The 20,549-nt window shown below is 37.1% G+C and overlaps 1 protein-coding gene across 2 annotated transcripts in view; it reads right to left on the reverse strand.

The window, feature by feature from the left end:
- ASXL1 (ASXL transcriptional regulator 1) overlaps window positions 1-19,464 on the reverse strand; it is a 67,166-nt gene extending 47,702 nt beyond the window's left edge. For both annotated transcript variants that reach the window (XM_027867776.1, XM_027867775.1), the window contains exons 1-3: window positions 19,329-19,464; window positions 14,087-14,169; window positions 830-938 (exon numbers count right to left, since the gene is read on the reverse strand). In XM_027867776.1, coding sequence (XP_027723577.1) covers window positions 830-938; window positions 14,087-14,169; window positions 19,329-19,385 — 249 coding nt within the window. In that variant the 5' untranslated portion in view covers window positions 19,386-19,464. The remainder of the gene's footprint in view (window positions 1-829; window positions 939-14,086; window positions 14,170-19,328) is intronic.
- Window positions 19,465-20,549: the final 1,085 nt, after the last annotated feature.

Consider the following 20,549-nt stretch of genomic DNA (forward strand, 5'->3'; position numbering starts at 1 on the left):
CATATATGTATTTATTCTTCATTACTTCAGCCCTTATCGAGGTGACATTTTTATAGGCAAACATAAATATAGATATATGCATTGGAGATAGTACAGGAGGTTCTTACTTTGTATAAAATTCACATTATGCAAATTCAACTTTCATGAAGAATTCTGAAAGAAATCCAAATGAGGATTCTGAATGAGGATCTGATAGAGCTGCTAGCTGCAAAGACTGCAGAAGAAGAAAGGGAAGCTTTTTGGAACCAAGGTTGAACCAAAAAGTTCACAACAACACAGTTGGTATCATTTCATCGTGAGTGAATTTTTTTCTTGTAATGAAAAGATGGATCCAAGTATTTCAAGATTTTTAAAAGTTCAAAGACTAGTTGAGCATAACATTGCTTGCTATTGTCAGATATATGAGGGAAAAAAGCTATCTCCAGATAGCTTCATAAAAAAAGTTATGCAGCCATCCAACGGTGATAAAGGCTAGATACAGTGGGTGGGTAAGGGACAACATACTGTATACCTATGTTAACTTTACTGTGCAGTACTGTGCCTACTTTATCACTAATTTCACCTTTCATTTCATAATTCTGTTTATTATCATGGTACAATAGTTAATATGTCTATTTTAGTAAATTTTATGACTTGCATAAAGGTATTATTCTGTATATGCTTTGTTACATAGGCCAAATGAAGTGGGTGGTTGAATTGGCATTATATAAAAATTGCTTTACATAGAAGTCTGTGGAACAGGTCACTTACATTAAGTGAGAACTTTCTATATTTGACACAATTAAAGTCTACAACCATTCACCAGGATGAGAGGTAACTAACTACTTACCTTGAGTGTGAAAAGGCTTATTCGTCCAGGAAGTTTGTAAAAGAGTCCCTCACCACCTCGAGAATTGGAATGAAGCATAGCATTGAGGCAAGCCAAGGGAGATGTCCCACTGCAACAGACAAGAATGAAAAGGGAATATAATTTATATACATCTTATTCACTAAGGTAAGACCCTCTAACACTTTATCAAGTCAAGTAGGAAAGAAGATATAGAAGAATCTTGAGACAATTATTCTCTTGTCAAACAAATTTAGCAGGATCAAATGAAGACAATACAATGGATTATATTGCTCAATGTGTACTCACAAATGTACCTGGGGAAACATTTATGCCATCTAACCAATTAAAACTATTATAAGTTTATAGGTAAGGAAACTGAGGTCTGAGAGATTAAGTGATTCATTTGAGATCATACAAGTAGTGAGGAGAGCAAGGACGAGAACCCAGAACTGCTGTTTGGTACAGAAAAAAAAGAGCACTTGCTCTGGTATCAGGAGAGTTGGATTCAAATGTCACTTTTGAAAACTGTGTGGTGCTGGTCAAGCCACTTAACCTCCCAAGGCCTAAGTTTCCTCACCTGTCAAGTGAGGTCACTGAAATGAATGGTAAGATATCCCTTCCAGTTCTAGATCTATGATCCTATAACTGTCGACTGGAACTCCTAGTGTTTTTTTTCTACTACATTACACTGCTACCCAAACACTAGTCAATATTTTTGATATGTTCTGTGCACTGTAGGCTTTTAATGTTTATTGGCATTAGATAATAAAAATGAGGTATCATGAAAGTCATAATGATTTTAAGTTCAATCAAAAACTTAATTGAAGCTAATTCTAAAAACCAGCTCCCACAAATTTTTTATTTTTTCCTTCTTTTTAAATTTTTTCATTCATTTTGAACTTAAATACAAAAAGATATACAAAAAAAATTTCCATATACACAGCACAACATAAAAAGAGGATTCAATATGAAAACATGAATTTCCATTTCACATTGTTTACTTTTATTTTTGGTCCACAAATTAAAAAAAAAAAAAACTACAAAATTTCCCAAAAAGAGCTACCTTTAGTAAAGCATAACTTCCACTGAAAAAGTTTGTTTTTCCCCAAAATATTTCTTAAATAATCTGATTTAAAGGTGAAGATAATAGAACAAGAATACATACATGGAATATTTTTTAAAGCAAAAAAAATCCAAAAAATATAAACGGAAAAAATAATTTAAAAAGAGACGTGGAAGATCAAAGGACATTTTTCTTATAATTTTGTTAAAGTTAACATACTTTTTTTAAAAAAAAAAAGCTCTAAAAATGGACTTTCAGTTTTGTGCATGATCTATTTTTGTTCATGCATTTTTTCTATCTTTTTGTTGATGATCACCAAGTTTAGAATAAATTTTTTTTTATTTTAATTAGAAACAAGTGACAGGTTAAGATGTATCATTTAAAAATACATTCTTTCACCTCAATTTGGGCAAGAGAGTCATTTATAGGGGCAGTCAAGATAGGAGAGTCAAGGGCAGCTAAGTGGCACAGTGGATAGAGCACTGACCCTGAAGTCAGGAGGACCTGAGTTCAAATCCGGCCTCAGACACTTGACACTTCCTAGCTGTGTGACTCTAAGCAAGTCACTTAACCCCGATTGCCTCACCAAAAAAAAAAAAAAAAAAAAAAAGATAGCGGAGTCAACATTTTTACCCAACTCACACAGGATACGTCTTCCACAACAACCAAGAGAACAAGCCAGACTGAATTATGATCAGGAAAGCCAAGAAAAAGTCATCATGAGTCATTTTCCCACCCAGGGCAGCTTGAGAAGATAGACAGAAAAGTCTTCAGACACTGGGATGGGGGTTGTCCAGGAGCACAGCTGTGGCAACAGTGACAAGGAGCATTCCAGCACACAAGGATAATAAGGGGGTTGAGACTGAACATCAGAGCAGGAAGCACCAGAGACAGAGAGATTCCAGAGAATAATTGAACCAGTGTTGACAGTAGGAACAGGTGCCAGCTGGTAGCTTTGTCACTTATTACCCAGGTCCAGGTCACAGTTCTAGGACAGAGAGGAGCAATCACAAGCAAGAAGGGTCTGAGCTATATACAGAGTAAAAAACAAGTTCCAAAAATTTAGCTGTGTGGCTCTGAAACTAAGAGCCAAGTAAGAGATTCAGTTCTGACCTTTAGCCCTGCATATAAGACAGAAGTGGAAAAATCAGGCCAGGAGACCAAAACCAAGGGGGAGTCAGCAGCTCAGTCCCTCTGAATTTGCATAACCTCCCAATGGACTAACAGTGACTAAGTCCAGCAACAATCTACTGAAACTCATCGAGGCAAAAGCCCACAGACTCAAACCTGGGTCAAGAAGTTGTATGGAGAGCAAAGAATAGGAATACAATGAACAGACCTCTCCCTGGATCATACCACTGACTGAGCCATGAAAACAGCAGGACATAAAAGACAAATGTTCAGTCCAGACATCATTCCCAGAAGTGAGGAGAGAAACAAACATTAAAATATAGTTTAAATTCAAGAAGTATACTGGAAGAATGAGCAAACAAAAAAAGAACACAACCATAAAGAGTTACCAAAGTAATGGTAACAGGGAAGCTCAAGATAAAAACACAGAAGACAGTGACTTGAAAACATCTACAAGCAAAGTCTTAAAGAAAAATGCAAATTAGACACAATCCCAATGAGAATTCTTCTTGTTGTTTTTATTGTTCAGTTGTGTCCAACTCTTTGTGAACTCCGTAGCATACCAGGCCCTTCTATCTTCCACTATCTCTCAAAGACTGTCCAAGTTCATGTTTGTCATTTTCATGATACTATCTATCCACCTCATCTTCTGCCATTCCCCTTTGCTTTTGCCTTCATTCTTTCCCAACAAGAGGGTCTTTTCCAATGAGTCCCATCTTTTCATCATGTGGCCAAAATATTTAAGCTTCAGCTTCAGTATTTGACCTTCCAGTGAATAGCCCCAATTAATTTCTTTAAACATTGACTAATTTGACCTCCTTACTATCCAAGGAACTCTCAAAAGTCTTCTCCAACACCACAATTCGAAAATGTCAATTCTGTAGTACTCAACTTTCCAACTCTCACAGCCATACATAGCTACTGGCAAAATCATAGCTTTGACTATACAAACCTTTATAAAAAATGTGATGTCTCTGCTTTTTAGTATGCTCTCCAGATGTGTCATACCTTTCCTTCCAAGAAGCAAGTGTCTTTTAAATTCCCTGCTGCAGTCACAGTATGCAGTGATCTTTAAGCCCAAGAACATAAAATCTGACACTACTTCCATTTCTCCCTCTATTTGCCAGGAAATGATAGGACGATTTGCCAAGATCTTAGTTTTTTTGATGCTAAGCTTCAAGCCAGCTTTTACCCTCATCAAGAAACTTCTTAATTCCTCTTCACTTTGTATCATCAGAGTGGTATTGTCGGCATATCTGAGATTATTGATATTTCTCCCAGCAACCTTTTTTTTGGGGGGGGGGGCAACAGGCAATGGGATTAAGTGACTTGCCGAGGGTCACACAGCTATAGTAAGTGTTCTGTGTCTGAGGGCACATTTGAACTCAGGCCCTCCTGAATCCAGGGCTGGTGCTCTATCCACCTAGCTGCCCCTACCCAGCAATCTTAATTCTGGTTTCTGATTCACCCAGCCTGGCATTTTGTACGATGTACTCTGCATATAGATTAAATAAACAAGGTGACAATATACAGCCTTGTCATATTCCTTTACCCATCAGTTTGATTCTAACTGTTACTTCTTGGCCCACATACAGGTTCCTCAGGAGACAAGAAAAATGATCAAGTATTCCCATCTCTTTGAGGACTTGCCACCTTTTGTTGTGATCCACACAAAGACTTTAGTGTAGTCAATGAAGCAGAAGTAGATGTTTTTCTGGAACTCCCCTGCTTTCTCCATAATCCAGCAAATGTTGGCAATTTGGTCTCTAGTTCTTAGAATTCTTAGAAGAGCTAAATAAAGTCATAAAAAAAGGCAAAAAAAAAAAATTCAAAAGCCAAATAAAAGCAATAGAGGAATAAAACAGGAAAAGAAATAGGACCTATGCAAGAAAGCAATGAAAAAATAATTAACATTACTGAACAAAATAACTCCTTAAAAATTAGAACTGCTCAAATGGAAATCAATGACGCTATTAGACATCAAGAAACAATAAAGTTAAAAGACTGAAAAAAATAGAAAGAAAATGTGAAATATCTCATAGGAAAAACAAATGACCTGGAAAATAGATCAAGGAGAGATAATTTAAGAATCATTGAACTATCTAAAAGCCAGGATCAAAAAAAGAGCTTAGACATTATGTCTCAAGAAATTAAAAAGTAAAATTGACCATATTATCTTAGAACCTGAGGGTAGAGTAGAAATTGAAGGAAGTCACCAGTCACCTCCTGAAAGAAATCTCAAAATGAAACTCCCAGGAATACTACAGCCAAAACCCAGAGCTCCTAAGTTAAAAAAAAGAATGAAAAAAGAAAAAAGAAACTTGCAAGGAGGCAGAAAGAAAAATTCAAGCATTGAGGAATCAAAGTCAGGATTACACAAGATTTAGCAGAAACACTAAAAAGGAGTGGAAGGCTTAGAATATGGTGTCTTGGAAGGCAGAGAGTCTAGTATGATAGCCAAGAATAACCTATCCACCAAACTGAGTATAAACCTACAGAGCAAAAAAAAATAGATTGAAAATTTTTTATTTATCAGTAGAGCTCTTAGAGAGTCTAATTAGTCAGGTGTGATTCTATTATGTTTGAATGATCTCAAAAGAAAAACAGAAGAGTGAGAAAGAGGAATGTATTGGGAAAGGACAGAAGTGAGACAAAAATAGGGAAAAGTACCTCATATAAATAGGGTACTCAAGGAAGACGTTATACAATGAAAGGATGAGTAGGGAGGAGCAGGCAACACTTGAGTTGGTGCAAGGAGGAAAGAATAAACATACAGACAAATTTAGGTAACGATATTCATCTTACCCATCAGGGAAATAGGAGGGAAAGGATTAAAAGAAAAAGGGGTAGGGTGAAGGGGACAAAAGAGTAAGGGTAAATTAAGGCAGGCAGGGGTCATAGACAAAACAGACTCTTGAGGAGGGACAAGCTAAAAAAAGAAAGAAAAATAAATATAAGAGAATAGGATAGAAGGAAATACACAGCAATCATAACTGTGAATGTGAATGGGGTGAACTCACCAATAAAACAAAAGAAGATAACAGAACGGATTAGAAACCAGAACAGAAAGATACACAGAGGTAAAATAAAGCACTGGAGTAGAATTTAGTATATACTTCAACTGCAGTAAGGAAAAAAAGGGCAGAGGTATCAATCACAATCTCAGAAAATGCAAAAGCAAAAATAGACCTAATTAAAAGAGGTAAACAAGGAAACTACATTTTGCTAAAAGGTATAATAGACAATGAATTATATCAATACTGAACAGATATGCAGCAAATGGCATGGCATCCAAATTCTTTTAAAAAAAAAACTAAATGAGTTAAAGGATGAAAAAGACAGAAAAACTATATTCAATCAATCAATAGACATTTATTAAGCACCTGCTATGTGACAAGTACTATGCTAAATGTTAAGGATGAAAAAAAAAAAGATAGCCTCTGCCTTCAAAGAGGCAGGGAATGAAGGTTTATATGGAAAAACGAGTAGTATTTTAGACATACTGAGTTTAAGATGTCTACTGAACACTCAGTTTGAGATGTCTTAAAAGCAATTGGAGATGCAAGACTAGAGATGCAATATTAGTGGGGGGACTCTGATTTTACCCCTCTCAGAGCTAGATAAATCAAACCAAGGAAGAAGTTAAGGAGAGAAATAGAATTTTATAAAAGTTAAATATGATAGACCTCTGGAGAATGATGAATAGGAACAGAACAAAGTATACCTACTCAGCTATGCACGGCACCTTCAAAAAAGTGACCAATTATTAGGGCATAAAAACCTCACAAAAAATGCAGAAAAATTAAATTAATCTTTTTCTGACAATAATGCAATAAAAATTAAGATTCAATAAAGGGCCTTTTGGGGCAGCTAAGTGGTGCAATACATAGAGCACTGGTCCTGGAGTCAGGAGGACCCGAGTTCAAATCTGGCTTCAGACATGTGAGATTCACTAGCTGTGTGACCCTGGGCAAGGCACTTAACCCCAATTGCCTCGGCCCCCCCCCCAAAAAAAGGGGGGCCTTTGAAAGACAGAATAAAAATTAAATGGAAAACTAAGTAATTTAATCCTAAAGAATGAATGGATCAAAGAACAGATCATAGGAACAATCAATAATTTCATTAAAGATAATAACAATGAGACAACATGCTAAAATTTGTGAGATGTAGCCAAAGCAATAATTACAGGAAAATTTCTCTCTAAATATTCACATGAATAAAAAAGAGAAAAAGCCAATCAAGAAATAGGACATGAACTAGAAAAATAAATTAAAACCTTCAATTAAACAACAAAATAGAAATCCTGAAAATCAAAGGAGAGATGAACTGAAAATAAAAAAACCATTGAACTAATCAATAAAACTAGAAGCTGTTTTTTGAAAAAGCAAAAAAAAAAAAAATGGATAGACCACTGGCTAAACTGATTAAGAAAAAGAAGAAAACCAAATTACCAGTATCAAAATCAAAAAAAAAAAAATGAATTCACAATCAATGAACAGGGAATAAAAGCAATTATTAGGAACTATTTCATCCAACTACATGCCAATAAAACTGACAACTGAAATGAAATGGATATTAACAAAAACATGAATTTTCCAGATTAACAAAACAGGAAATAGAATACATAAATAATCCTAATTGAGTAAGCCATAAATGATGTCCCTAAGAAAAAACTACAGAACCAGATGTATTTATAAGCAAATTCTACCAAACACTTAAACAATTAATTCCAACACTAAATAAGTTGAAAAAAATAGGTAAAAAAGCAGTCTTACCAAATTCCTTGTCTGACATAAATATAGTCTTGATAACTAAACCAGTGAGAGTCAAAACAGAGAAAGAAAACTATAGACCAATTTCGCTAATCAGTACTGATGCAAAAAATTTAAATAAAATACTAGCAAGAATGCTACACCAATATATCACAAAATTATACACTATGACCAGGATGGATTTATAAAAGGAATGCAAGGTTGGTCCAATATTAGGAAATCTATAAGCAACAAAAATAATGATTATTTCAATAGATGCAAAAAAAGCTTTTGACAAAATACAACACCCATTCCTGTTTAAAACATTAGAAAGCACAGGAATAAATGGAGCTTTCCTTAAAATGTTAAATTGAATCTATCTAAAATCAAGAGCAAGCATTACTTGTAACAGGGATAAGCGAGAAGCTTTTCCAATAAGTCTGAGGGGAAGCAAGGATGTCCATTATCACCACTACTATTCAGTATTGTACTACAAATCCTTGCTATCTCAATTAAAAAAAAAAAAAGGCATTGGACAGAATAAGCTTAGGCAATGAAGAAACAAAACTATCACTCTTTGCATATGACATGATGGTCAACTCAGAGAATCCTAGAGAGTCAAATAAAAAACTAACAGAAACAATTAACAACTTCAGCAAAGTTGCAGAACATAAAATAAATCCACACAAATCATCAGCATTTTTATATACCATCAACATTTTGAATTACCAACAAAATCCAGCAGGAAAAGACAGTAAGAGAAAATCCATTTAAAGTAACTAGACATATAAAATACCTGGCAGTCTACCTGCCAAGATACACACAGGCACTACATGAACACAATCCCAAAACATTCAACACACAAATAAAACAGATCTAAATAACTGGAAAAATATTAACTGCTCATAGGCAAAGCCAATATAATAAAAATGATAATATTACCTAAATTAATTTACTTATTCAGTACCATACCAATCAAACTACCAAAGAATTATTTTATAACGCTAGAAAAAATCCTTACAAAATTCATCTGGAAAAACAAAAGGTCAAGAATACTGAATATTAAGAAAAAAAAACCGTGAAGGAAGGGGGCTTAGTAGTATCAGATCTCAAACTCTATTACAAAGCTATAAATGTCAAAAATTTTGTAGTCAGTAAGAAATAGAGAGGATGATTAGTGGATCAATTAGGTACACAACACACAGAAGCAAATGAACACACTGATTTAGTGTTTGATAAACCCAAAGAGCCCAACTACCAGAGCAAGAACTCATTATTTGGCAAAAATTGTTAGGAAAACTGTAAAGTAAGCTGGCATAAACTAGGCACAGAACAAAATCTCACCCCATACACCAAAATAAATTTAAAATAGGTATATGATTTAGACATAAAGGATGATGTCATAAGCAAATTAGTGGAACTGGGAAGAAATTACCAGTCAAATTTATTATGGAAAGGGGAAATGTTCATGACCAAATGACCAAACTACCAAACTAGAGGAGTTCAGAAGAGGGAAAATGGATAATTTGGATTACATGAACTTACAGGTTTTTGCACAAACAAAATCAATACAACTAAAATTAGAAAAATAAACAGGAAACTGGAAGGGGGGAATCTTCAAAGCAAGTTCCTCTGATAAAGGTCTCATTTCTAAAATATACAGAGAACTGAGTTAAATTCCCAAGAATAAGAGCCATTCCCCAAATGATGAGTGGTTAAAGGACATGAATGTAAAATATGATAAGGAATATGAAACAGAATTTCAGAGGAAGAAATCAAAGGTATCAATAGACATACGAAAAAATGTTCTAAATCACTACTAATTAAGAGAAATACAATTTAAGACAACTCTGAGGTACCACCTCATACCCATCAGATGGCTAAGATGACAAGAGAAGAAAATTACTAATGCTAGTAGGGGTGTGGGAAAACAGATTCTCCAATATATTGTTGGAGGAGCTGTGAACTAGTCCAATCATTCTGGAAAGCAATTTGAAACTATAATCAAAAAGGTTTTAATCCATACATACTCTTTAATGTAGCAATACCATTACTAGGTCTACATTTTAAAGAGATCTGAGAAAGAAGAAGAGGGCTCATATATACAAAAATACATCCTTTTGCTGTGGCAAAGAACTGGAAACTGAAAGATGCCTATCAATAGGGGAATGACTGAATAAGTTATGTACACAAATATAACAGAACACACTACTGTGATCTAAGAAATGATGGAAATGGTTTTTAAAAAATCTGGGAAGACATGTAAGTATTGATGCAAAATGAAGAACCAGAACAATCTACACAGTAAAAGTAGTATTGTAAGGATGATAAACATTGAAACTTAATAACTATGATCAACACAATGAACCACCACAATTCCAAAGGACTTAAGATGAAACATGTTCTCTACCTCTAAAGAACCTATGAATTGGGGGGGGGAGGGGCAGATTGAAGCATATTTTCTTCTTTCTGTCCTTTTTTTTTCACATGGCTAATGAGGAAATTTGTTTTGCATGACTATACTTACTTGTAATGGATTTTTTCTTTCATGCCTTCTTGGTAGGTAGGGGCACAGGGGACAGAGCAGGATGAGTGGGGAAAAGAATTTGGAACTGAAAAAAATAAAAAAGGCTCTTTTCTTCGGGAAAGAAAAAAAAGGAGTGCATTTACCAGGAGGAAAGTATGTTAATTTTCTCAATTAAGACAACAATGTTCCCTAACTGATAAACAGTCAAAGACACGAACAGGCAATTTTCTGATAAAGAAATTAAAGCTATCTACAGTCATATAAAAAATGCTCTAAACCACTACCGATTAGAGAAATGCAAATCGAAATGATTCTGAGATACCACATTATACCTATCAGATTGGCTAATGTGACAAAACAGGAAAATGATAAATGTTGGAGATGTGGGAAAATTGGAACACTAATGCATTGTTGGTGGTATAAACTGACCCAACCATTCTGGAGAACAATTTGGAACTATGCCCAAAGGGCTATAAAAATGTGCATTCCCTTTGACCCAGCAATACCTCTTCTAGGGCTATATCCCAAAGAGATCATGAAAATGGGAAAAGAACCCACAAGTACAAAAATATTTATAGCACCTCCTTCTGTGGTGGCAAAGAATTGGAAATTGAGGGGATGCCCATCAATTGGGGAATGGCTGAACAAATATGTGAATGTAATGGAATACTACTGTGCTATAAGAAATGATGAGCAAGTAGAGTTCAGAAAAACCTGGAAAGAGTTATATGAACTAATGCTGACTGAAGTGAGCAGAACCGGAAGAATGTTGTACACTAACAGCCACATTGTATGATGACTAATTTTGATAGACCTTAGCTCTTCTCAGTATGCAAGGTTCTAAGATATCTCCAAAAATCTCATGACGGAAAATACTATCCACATCCAGAGAAAGAACTATGGAGTCTAAATGCAAATAGATCAAAGCATACTATTTGTTTTTTTTTTTCCTTCTGTTTTGTTTCTTCTTTCCCATGGTTCCTCCTACTGGTTCTAATTCTTTACAACATGACTAATGTGAAAATATGTTTAATAGGAATGTATATGTAGAGCCTATATCAGATTGCACACCATCTTGGGGAGGGAGGCGGAGAAAAATTTAAAACTCAAAAGCTTATGGAAGTGATTGCTGAAAACTAAAAATAAATTAATTTTTAAAAAAGACAATAACGAAATATTTTCTAATATGTGTAAAGTGTCCGAATTCCTCTCAATTATTTTTTCTCTATTACAATTCTGTATTTTTTTAATCCATATATACCTGGAAGCAATTAAGACAAGTAAATTTAGCACAAATGTAAAAAATGAAAGTAGTCAAATAAATTTAGCACACTGGTAATGTTCAAATGCTAAACCACCAGCAGTTTAGTTTCTCTTGTCTCCACAGCAGGTCACTCAATAATGTTAACACTTCGGGAGAAATCCCTATTTACTGAAAACAGACAACTGTCAAAAACACTGCCAGATGCATATTTAAATCCAAACATACTATTGGTTTGCCACTTGCCCTTGCCCTTGTAGTTTCCCATTGCAACACAGTACAGTAGAAACAGTATTGTCCTTTGAGTCAAGATACTCTTCGACCTACTACCATGCAATCTTTGACGAATCAAGTTATTTCACCTTTTTCAGTTTCTTAATTTGTAAAATGTGTGAAGGAAGAGATCACATGAACTATGTGATCTCTAAAGTCTCTTACAGCTCTGAAATTCTCTTACAGCTCTGAAATTCTCTAATTTTAAGGTTCTATGATCTAAAGTTCAAGTATTTCCTAACCCTTCCCTACCTCAAGAACAAACCTGCAACATAACCACTTACCATCTTTCAGAGCAAAAGGGCCTGACTTAATCAGTATGTCAAAATAAACTTTGATTCTTAAAATCTTTAAATGACTAAATCTATTACTTATTCTGCTTTGGTTATATTGGATGCTATGAATCTCTAGCCAAGTTAAATCCCTAAAAGAAACCTTGTTCAGAATCTGGAGTAATGAGTGGGTGTTCTAACAGTTCTGCTACAAGGGAACGCTACATGCTGGCAAAGTCCCTCTCCGAACAATGTGACTCCTACACACTATATACCTCTGTCTATAAATTACAAAGCTGCTCACTAATCACAAACCATCATGACTGTTTCATAATTCCTACACGAACAAGGAGCAGAAACAAGTTAACATTCTGATTTTCATCTCTCCCAAAGGGATTAATTTGCTTGCTATAGGTATAGTGGTTCAACAGTAATGCACACAGCAGCATGATGGGAAATAGCTCATAAAAATAAAAATGAAGCATAATTATGATACCAAACAGTAAATGGAAATCATCTAAATAAGATCCAGCCAATGTACAAAACAATGTCTTAATGTCTCCACCTCTAGAAGGTTTAAATGTCTTCAGCCAAGAGAGCTGGAAACTTTTTCAACCTTAAGAGGTATACCAAATTTTTTGTTCTAAGATTCATGTAATGGCTATATATTTCACTTTAAAAAAAAAAGATGGGGAAGAAATACAGGAGAATAATGGATAATCCTGATTTTTCTATCTTCACAATCCTTGTTGCTTTTGATTCAGTTCTTTTGAAAAATACAAAAAAAAAAATAGGGTAAATGATCAAAAGCATCCCAAAATACAGTTATCATGAATTCATATCATGAATTGCTACTGGCAACATGGTCAAGTAAAAGAACACTGGACTTGTAGACAAAAGTTCCTAAAGTCCCTGTTTTTTCACATATTAGCCCTGGTCACATCATTTCACTTCTGAGTCTCAATTTCCTCATTTATGGTTGTGGTTGTTGGGTTTTTTTTATTTTTTATTTTTAGGTGAGGCAATCGGAGTTAAGTGACTTGCCTAGGGTCACACAGCCAGTAAGTGTCAAGTGTCCAAGACCGGATTTGAACTCAGGTCCTCCTGACTCCAAGGCCAGAGGCTCTATCCACTGCACCACCTAGGTGCCTCTTCAATTTCCTCATTTATAAAATGGAAATAATGTGTTTTGCCTATACCATCAAGGATAACTGTGAAGATAAAATATGAAGATCAAATGAGATAGTACATGTTATCTATATCAGAACCACACAGCAGTTTATAGATATTATAACTACAGTAGATAAAAAATGCCAAAAGGAATATACACTGAAAAGAACTCTTCTTTGACCCAAAAGAACTTTAGACGTATAAAGAACAAAACACAACAGAGTGCTACAGTACAGCCATACAACCTTTTTGATGACTGAGGTAAACAGAAATATAAGAGAAGATGCATGTGACTCCACATAAATGTGCAAGTCCCAAACTGCAGCTGCTTGAAATTCAGGTTTAAAACAAACAAAAAAACCGAGGACACTACCATCTCTTAATGGAAATGTGGACGTTCAAAATCCCTTTCCCAATTAAAAAAAAAAACAAAAAACATTTCCACACTCCACCACCCAGACACATGAATACATAACATATATGTACTGTTAATTAGTCATTTTCAGTCATGTCCAACTCTGTGATCCCTTTTGGGGTTTTTTTTTTGTAGCAAAGAGTGGTTCTTTCTCCAGCTCATTTTATAGATAAGGAAACTAAGACAAACAGGGTTAAGTGACTTGTGCAGGATCACACAGCTACTGTCTGACACCAGATGTGAATCCAGTTCTTCCTGACTCCAGGCCCAAAATCTATCTACTCTACCACCTAGCTGCCCATATATATGTATACATTCCCATTTCAATCAAAGCTCAAAATTCCCTAAAAAGGGAGACACATTCCTTGATTTAGGGCACAAAGTCAATACAAACCTCATTTCCTTTAGTCCTTCAGCTTCGATGACCTGCAGAATCTGTTTTGGGGTCATTGGAGCATCAGAGTAGTTTTCTAATACCTAAAGAAATACAAAATATTCACATTTCAGTGTGTAATTTCTACTTACATCCACGAACTTATGTTATGAGCTATGATTCAACTCTGAGAGCTGCTAATGACAACATATTTCCACATTCAAAATGAGGTTAGGTAGGACAAATTACAGGACAAAAAATGTATATCTAGTATTGTAAATAGCTGCAATTAGCTAAATTTCTGACTCTCAACACTAAGTGAGAATGCAATCATCTTTCTTAACATGACTTTAATGCAACATTAAGGCCTTTGTAACCCTGGTTACTATTTAGTATAAAATGAAGACGTCAAGTATGGCTAAACCATAAGATTACATTTTGTTACACTACTTAAATTATAAGACAGAAAAATGTAGGGTTTTCTTTCCCCAGGAAGTTTGGTTAGGACCCACATTTTAAACAGTGCCTTTTGCCAGTGTGTTGTGAAATTCTGATTTTAGCTATCATAGTGCTTTTTTACAATTTGGCAACATGATGCTACAGTTCAGTGTGAATAGTGCCAAAAATAAATAAATAAATAAATAAATAAAAACTAACTGAACGTCCCTTTTATGTCAGAATCATCTATAACTGAGTCACTTAGTGAGCTACGGCTGCTATCTAACTTCAAGAGATTGCATAATATTAGCAATATTGCTCTCCTGAAGGAAGAAAAAACAAAAAGGCAGATAGTCACAACCCCTATAGCTCTTTGACCTTTTGAGGGGCAAGTATTCAATATTCATTCATTTAGCAAAAATCACAAATAACATGCAAAACAGTCCCATTAGCAGCCATTCAAGAGGATCAAGACTTTAAGAAATTGGGAAGAGAGGGGGAAGGAAGAGATAAGGAAAAGGAATCGAAGACATTAAATTAGACATTAAAATACTACTAAAGTATTTCAAGGGTCTGTGATTTCATCAGTCTAGATATTGCTTCTGCTGACACAGACAAATCGAAATTCACTTACAGTATAGAAGTTGGTCTTTAAAACCAACTGCACCCAACTCGATGATGAGCCTCTCCAATCTCTATTCCAGTGTTTCATCATGGCATTGACTTGATACTGGGTTCTCAAAGCCTAAACCACTAAAATGAACTGCCCCTTCAAATACCTATTTTACATATTGTAAAAGTGTGGGACAGAAATATTAAGTGATTTGTCCTGGATTAAACAACTTGTAAATAGTACAGCTGAGACCTAAATCCAGGTCCATTCTTGCCCCCCCCCAATATAGAATAAGAATTGTCTAATTAAGTGAAAATTTTTAAGCTGACTTTTTGAAAGATTTCCGAAAAATTTACCTTCTGATTATGTAAATATAAGCCTGGGAACCAAAGTCATTGGAAAGAAAAACTTGGAAAGAAGTTACTTCAAAAGATACAATGTATTCACTTTTATTAAAAATATATAAACGATGCTACCTTTAGCCTGAAGACAATTCTACAGTATTGTTTCTATTCCTAGTTTCACCTTGCTTTTTTTCCATGGTGTGTTTTTTATTTCAGTAATTAAGTATTCAAAATTTATCTGTTCTATATCAAGAAGAAAGTATGGTTTGTGTACAAATCATTCATCAAAGTGAAAGATAGCAGATAGAAGAGTTTCTCAAATCCAGGTAAAGGTTCATTTAAATTCATTCAATTTGGAAAGCATTAGCCTTTCAAAAAAAAAAAAAAAAGAGAAAGCACTAAAGCTTACAACTTCATGTACCCTACCTCACATCCTATCAACTTCTAATTTTGACAACTACAAAAGATGTACAATATTTGAATGAAAAACTTTGACTTCTCAGCAACATAAGCATAAGCAACAACTGAGTCAATCAGAAATATCATTCCTTTCTTTCATAGTTTACACACCCAAAGACCTATGCTGGAACAGTCTTACCTCTAAAAGCATACGATAACCTATGGCCAATACTACATGAATCCCAGCTCATCTATTCCTCCCACCACCAAAAAAGAAAATGTTTTCTCGTTGGGATTACCAATACTGGACTGACCTTAGAAGGATTAGGGATAATGTGAGACAACTTAGATACAACATCTGATTTGATGGCAAACATTTCAATTTAGGACAGGTTAAAAGGGTGTTAGAACTTTGATCAAGAGAACTAACCTAGTATCTTATTAGTATATCTCCTTTCAAATCAAATTTGTCAGACCAGTCTTATCTCTCCTTCAGGACTATATATTCATTTAATATAACATTAACAACAACAACAAAAAAAAGCTTCTAATAAGTCCTCAATCTTCAGCAGTTGAAATGTCCTTTAATATTTGTGTCTTTTATGTAAAGTAATTCTTCTGCCCATGCTCCCTTCTCCCTCAAAAAATCGAAAAGGGATGGAAAGTTTAAAAACACAAGACACATAAAAACCACAAAATTATACCCTACAATACATCTGTATGTGGACAACTTTCCAAAACAGTCCATTTTTCCTGGATTTAAGATCAGACTGAAAGGAATGCTTTAGAAGAAAAACTATAGTAAAGGACTATTTGGTCTTTAAGTAGATAATCTGGCATGAGGTTGAGCCAATAACAAACCAGAAAAAGAATGACAGTGATGTTAAAAGATCAGATCACAGCAAATTCAAGTACCCAAGAAAACCTAACAGAATGTCATTCCTCAATGGCTAAAATCAATTAAGAATAAATTAAATTAAAATCAATTAAAATCAACAGTTAGGTTTTAGAATTTTGGTTAAAATACAATCAACACAGATTTCAGGGAAGCTTCAATTAATATTAATATGTAAAAAGCAAATCAATCCCTCTAGGGTGGCTACAGTGACTGAAGTTCTAAACACCTGAAGCAATATATTATCATAAGAACTTCAGAGAAGTGTTTTCAGTTGAAAACCCTAAGCTCTATCTACTTCAAGGAAAGGGATTTTGGAAATGCTTACATTAAATTCTCCTACTCAACCCCTTTTTCTCAGTTCCAATCTTTTCCCAAGTAAAGAAATTTTAAAACATGCAAAAAGTATGAATTATCCAGGAGGACCTAACAAACAGGCACAAATAACAATTTGTTAGTGAGTAAAGTGTGGCCTCAAGAAAAAAGAACACTCAACAAGGGACCAGGAGACCAGGGTTCTAGTCCTGCCTCTGACACTAAACTAGCTGAATGGCCTTGGGAATGTCACTCAGCTTCTGCAGGGCTCAGATTTCTCTTGCATAAAATGAAGGGTAGACAGACTAGATTATCTCTAAGGTCTTTCTATTCACATTCTGGAATACTCAACCTCAAACTTCAAACCAAGACAAAACTAACAGCAACATGAAGCTATTAACAATCACCAGTCCAGTCCTTAGCCAACAAATGCTCCCAGTGAATTGACCAGGAAATGCTAGTGAAAATTTCTACAGACCAAATACTCAACTTACTGTGAATCAATAATCAAGAAGCCCAATGAAGTACCCAGGAAAGTAAGAAAGAAAAATGTCTTCTAAACCCATACACAAAGCTCAGCTCCACCCACATCAACTACCTGCCTTTTATACAAGACCTCTGAGGGATAAGCCTCACTTAATAATAAAATACAAGATTGAAAGGTAGAGATTCATTTATCATTAAAAGTAAATTATACCACATCATGACTAATGTGAAAATGTTTAATGTGAATGTATAAGTAGGAGCCTATATCAGATTGCACACTGTCTTGGTGAAGGAGGAGGAGAGGGAGAAAATTTTAAATTCAAAATTTCATGGAAGTCAATGTTGAAAACTAAAAATAAATTAATTAGGTATAAAAAAGTAAATTATACCTCTTTACAAGCATTCTGCAGTGTGGAAATAGACAAGTGTGACATATGAATTTTGACTTGCCTTCTGAAACAGCTCTGTGATAAGAGATTTCTCTGGGAATAAACACCTGTTACTTCTGCAACCAGTACAATTTTCCAAGTTTTTCACCATGTATTTCATTAGGCCTTGGTCTGAAAACCTTGAATCTGCACTAATATTTTACCGAACAAAGAAAAAAGTACAACATTCAACAGAAAACCTGGGATTCTGAAATGAAACTCTCTACTTTGCTAAACCCTAAATAAAAGGAATTCTTGGCGGAAACACTTCTTTGGTCTGTCAAGCCACTTTCAGTACAAGAATAAAGATATTCACAAGTGGACATATATATGGAATAAAACCAGCCAGCAAACTTTCCCAAGTGTCTACCTCTGTTCTATATTTTTTTTTACCCAAATACCTCTTGGTTTCACTACACTATTTTAATTCAAATGAACAAACTTATGTATGTTAAATATCATTTGAAGAGTACTGAGCTACTATTGAACGATGCGCAGAAGAATACTTTTACAATCTAGCAAGGAAGAAAGCATTTACACAAATAACCACAAAACAAAATGAAACATAACTGCATAGAAAAGGCACAAAGTGCAAAGAGATTTGAGGAGGGAGAGATTACATTCAGTAGGAGGAAGGCGGTAGGAGGGGCTCGGGTGGGAATCAAGGGAAGCTTCAAGGAGAGAGTCTCAGGACTAAAATCTTGCCATCATTCACCCGGTTAAGCTGGGGACGACTTTTTCCATACCAGCTGAGTTCCATTTGCTTTCTGAAAACTAAGCTCTTTCCCACCACCCAGCTTACTACATTTGGGCTGGTCTTTTCTCGAGAATGGAGACTATGTTCCCCTAACCACTACCCTCCCCCAAAGAGTGACGGGAGGTGGTAGGGAAACCTTGAAAATCTAACTGTTAATTCCAACACGGCCAAAGATGAAAAAGGGAGGGGAAGGAAACCTCACAGTTCACTCAGGAAGAAATTTTGGGAGGGGAACTGTTCTGAGTACGCCTAAATATCTCCCACCACCTTCCCGCCTCCCCCCACCCTCGTCTGTTACTAGGAGGAGGGGTCAGCTCACGAAGGTGGGGGAAGGGGAGAGAAGTTCCCGTCAGCAAAAGAGGCCGCCCCCCCATCCCCCGCGCCGAGCAAGAACGAGAAGGGGGAGGGGTGGGGCGCGTTCCGTTATGGGGGGAGGGGCAACCCCGCCCCTCCCCCTCCACCTTGGCTTCCTCGCAGTGGGGGCACCCCCCACCCCGGTCCTCGTATATCTACGGCAAGGAGGAAAGCAAGACCAGCCCCCCCTCACCCCCAGACCCGTCAGGAGCCCCTTCCCTTCCCCCTCCTCACCAAACGGGCGGCCTCAGCCCACGTGCGCTCCTTCTTCCTCTTCTGTTTGTCCTTCATCCTCCTCCTCCTCCTCCTCCTCTTCCTTGGCGGGGGTGGTGGCACGCGGGGCCTCCTCGCGGACCGGGTGGGCACGGGGCACGAGGGGCCGGGCGGCGTCGGGACTGAGACTGGCGGCTGGGGTCGCGTGGCGGCGGCGCGAGGCCCGAGCCTAGGGCAGGGGACGTGAGAGGATGAAGGAAGAGTTCGGGTGGAGGTAGTGGTGGCAGAGGAGGCGGAGGCGGCCGTTCCACGCGCCCCGGATGCGCCCGTTACCACAGCGGCGGCAGCGGCCCCGCGATCACTAAGGAATGCGGCGGCCCCACATAACAACGGGGTCAGAGGTCACGGCTTTGGCGTCCGCCCCGCCCCGCCGCCGCCGCGCGCCCCTTTCCCTAGCTAAGGCCTTGGGCCTCCTTGCGGAACCGCTGCAGTTGGGGGTAAGTGAGGGAAAGTGAGAGAGAAATGGGAAACCGGCTTTCCCGTCGTTCTGGTGGGGGGGGCGTGTGCGTGCGAGAGAGCGCGCGAGCGTGTGTGTGTGTGTGTCTATGTATGTGTGTGTGTCTATGTGTCTGTTGTGTATATGTGTGTCTCTGCAAGGAATTGGGGGGGTGGGTGGGTTGGTTTTTTTTTTTGAACAAAAACAAATCTCAAGAGCCGCTGGGAGTTGTAGTCCTCCGCCGCTTATCGGGCATTCTCGCTCCGGAAGGGCATAAGGATCTTAACTGGCCTGGACTACATTCCCCAGCAGTCATGGTGGCTCAGGCTCTTTCCGCCCCAGTCTAACCCCGGTAGTAAAGGATGGGGCTGGGGGCGGGAGAGGGAGTAGGTAAACCTGGGGAAGAAGCGAGCGGAGTCTCGCGAGATTACGGAGCTAGATTATGGGGCGGGTTAGGTCTGAGGGATGCTGGGAGGGCAATGCTGGGAAGGGGCGCCGAGGTGCCTTGTCCCTCGGTGCGCCATCTCTCCCGCCTACCCCCAATCACCACTGCGGAGCCTTCCATAACTCTCACCAGAATGGAGGGCTGGCCAGGCCCGTAGCATGGAGGGGGGCTGTAGGAGTTGGGATAAGAACACAGATTTCCTGGTGCCAGACCCCCTGCCCAACCACCTTCCCAGGAGGTCGGAAAGTGGACTGGAAAATTTGTTTTCAGTTTACCAGACGTTGTTAGGCAACATTTAGGG

The sequence above is a fragment of the Vombatus ursinus genome, unplaced genomic scaffold (genome assembly GCF_900497805.2).
Source record: "Vombatus ursinus unplaced genomic scaffold, bare-nosed wombat genome assembly UNPS02014786.1, whole genome shotgun sequence".
Lineage (NCBI taxonomy): Eukaryota > Metazoa > Chordata > Mammalia > Diprotodontia > Vombatidae > Vombatus > Vombatus ursinus.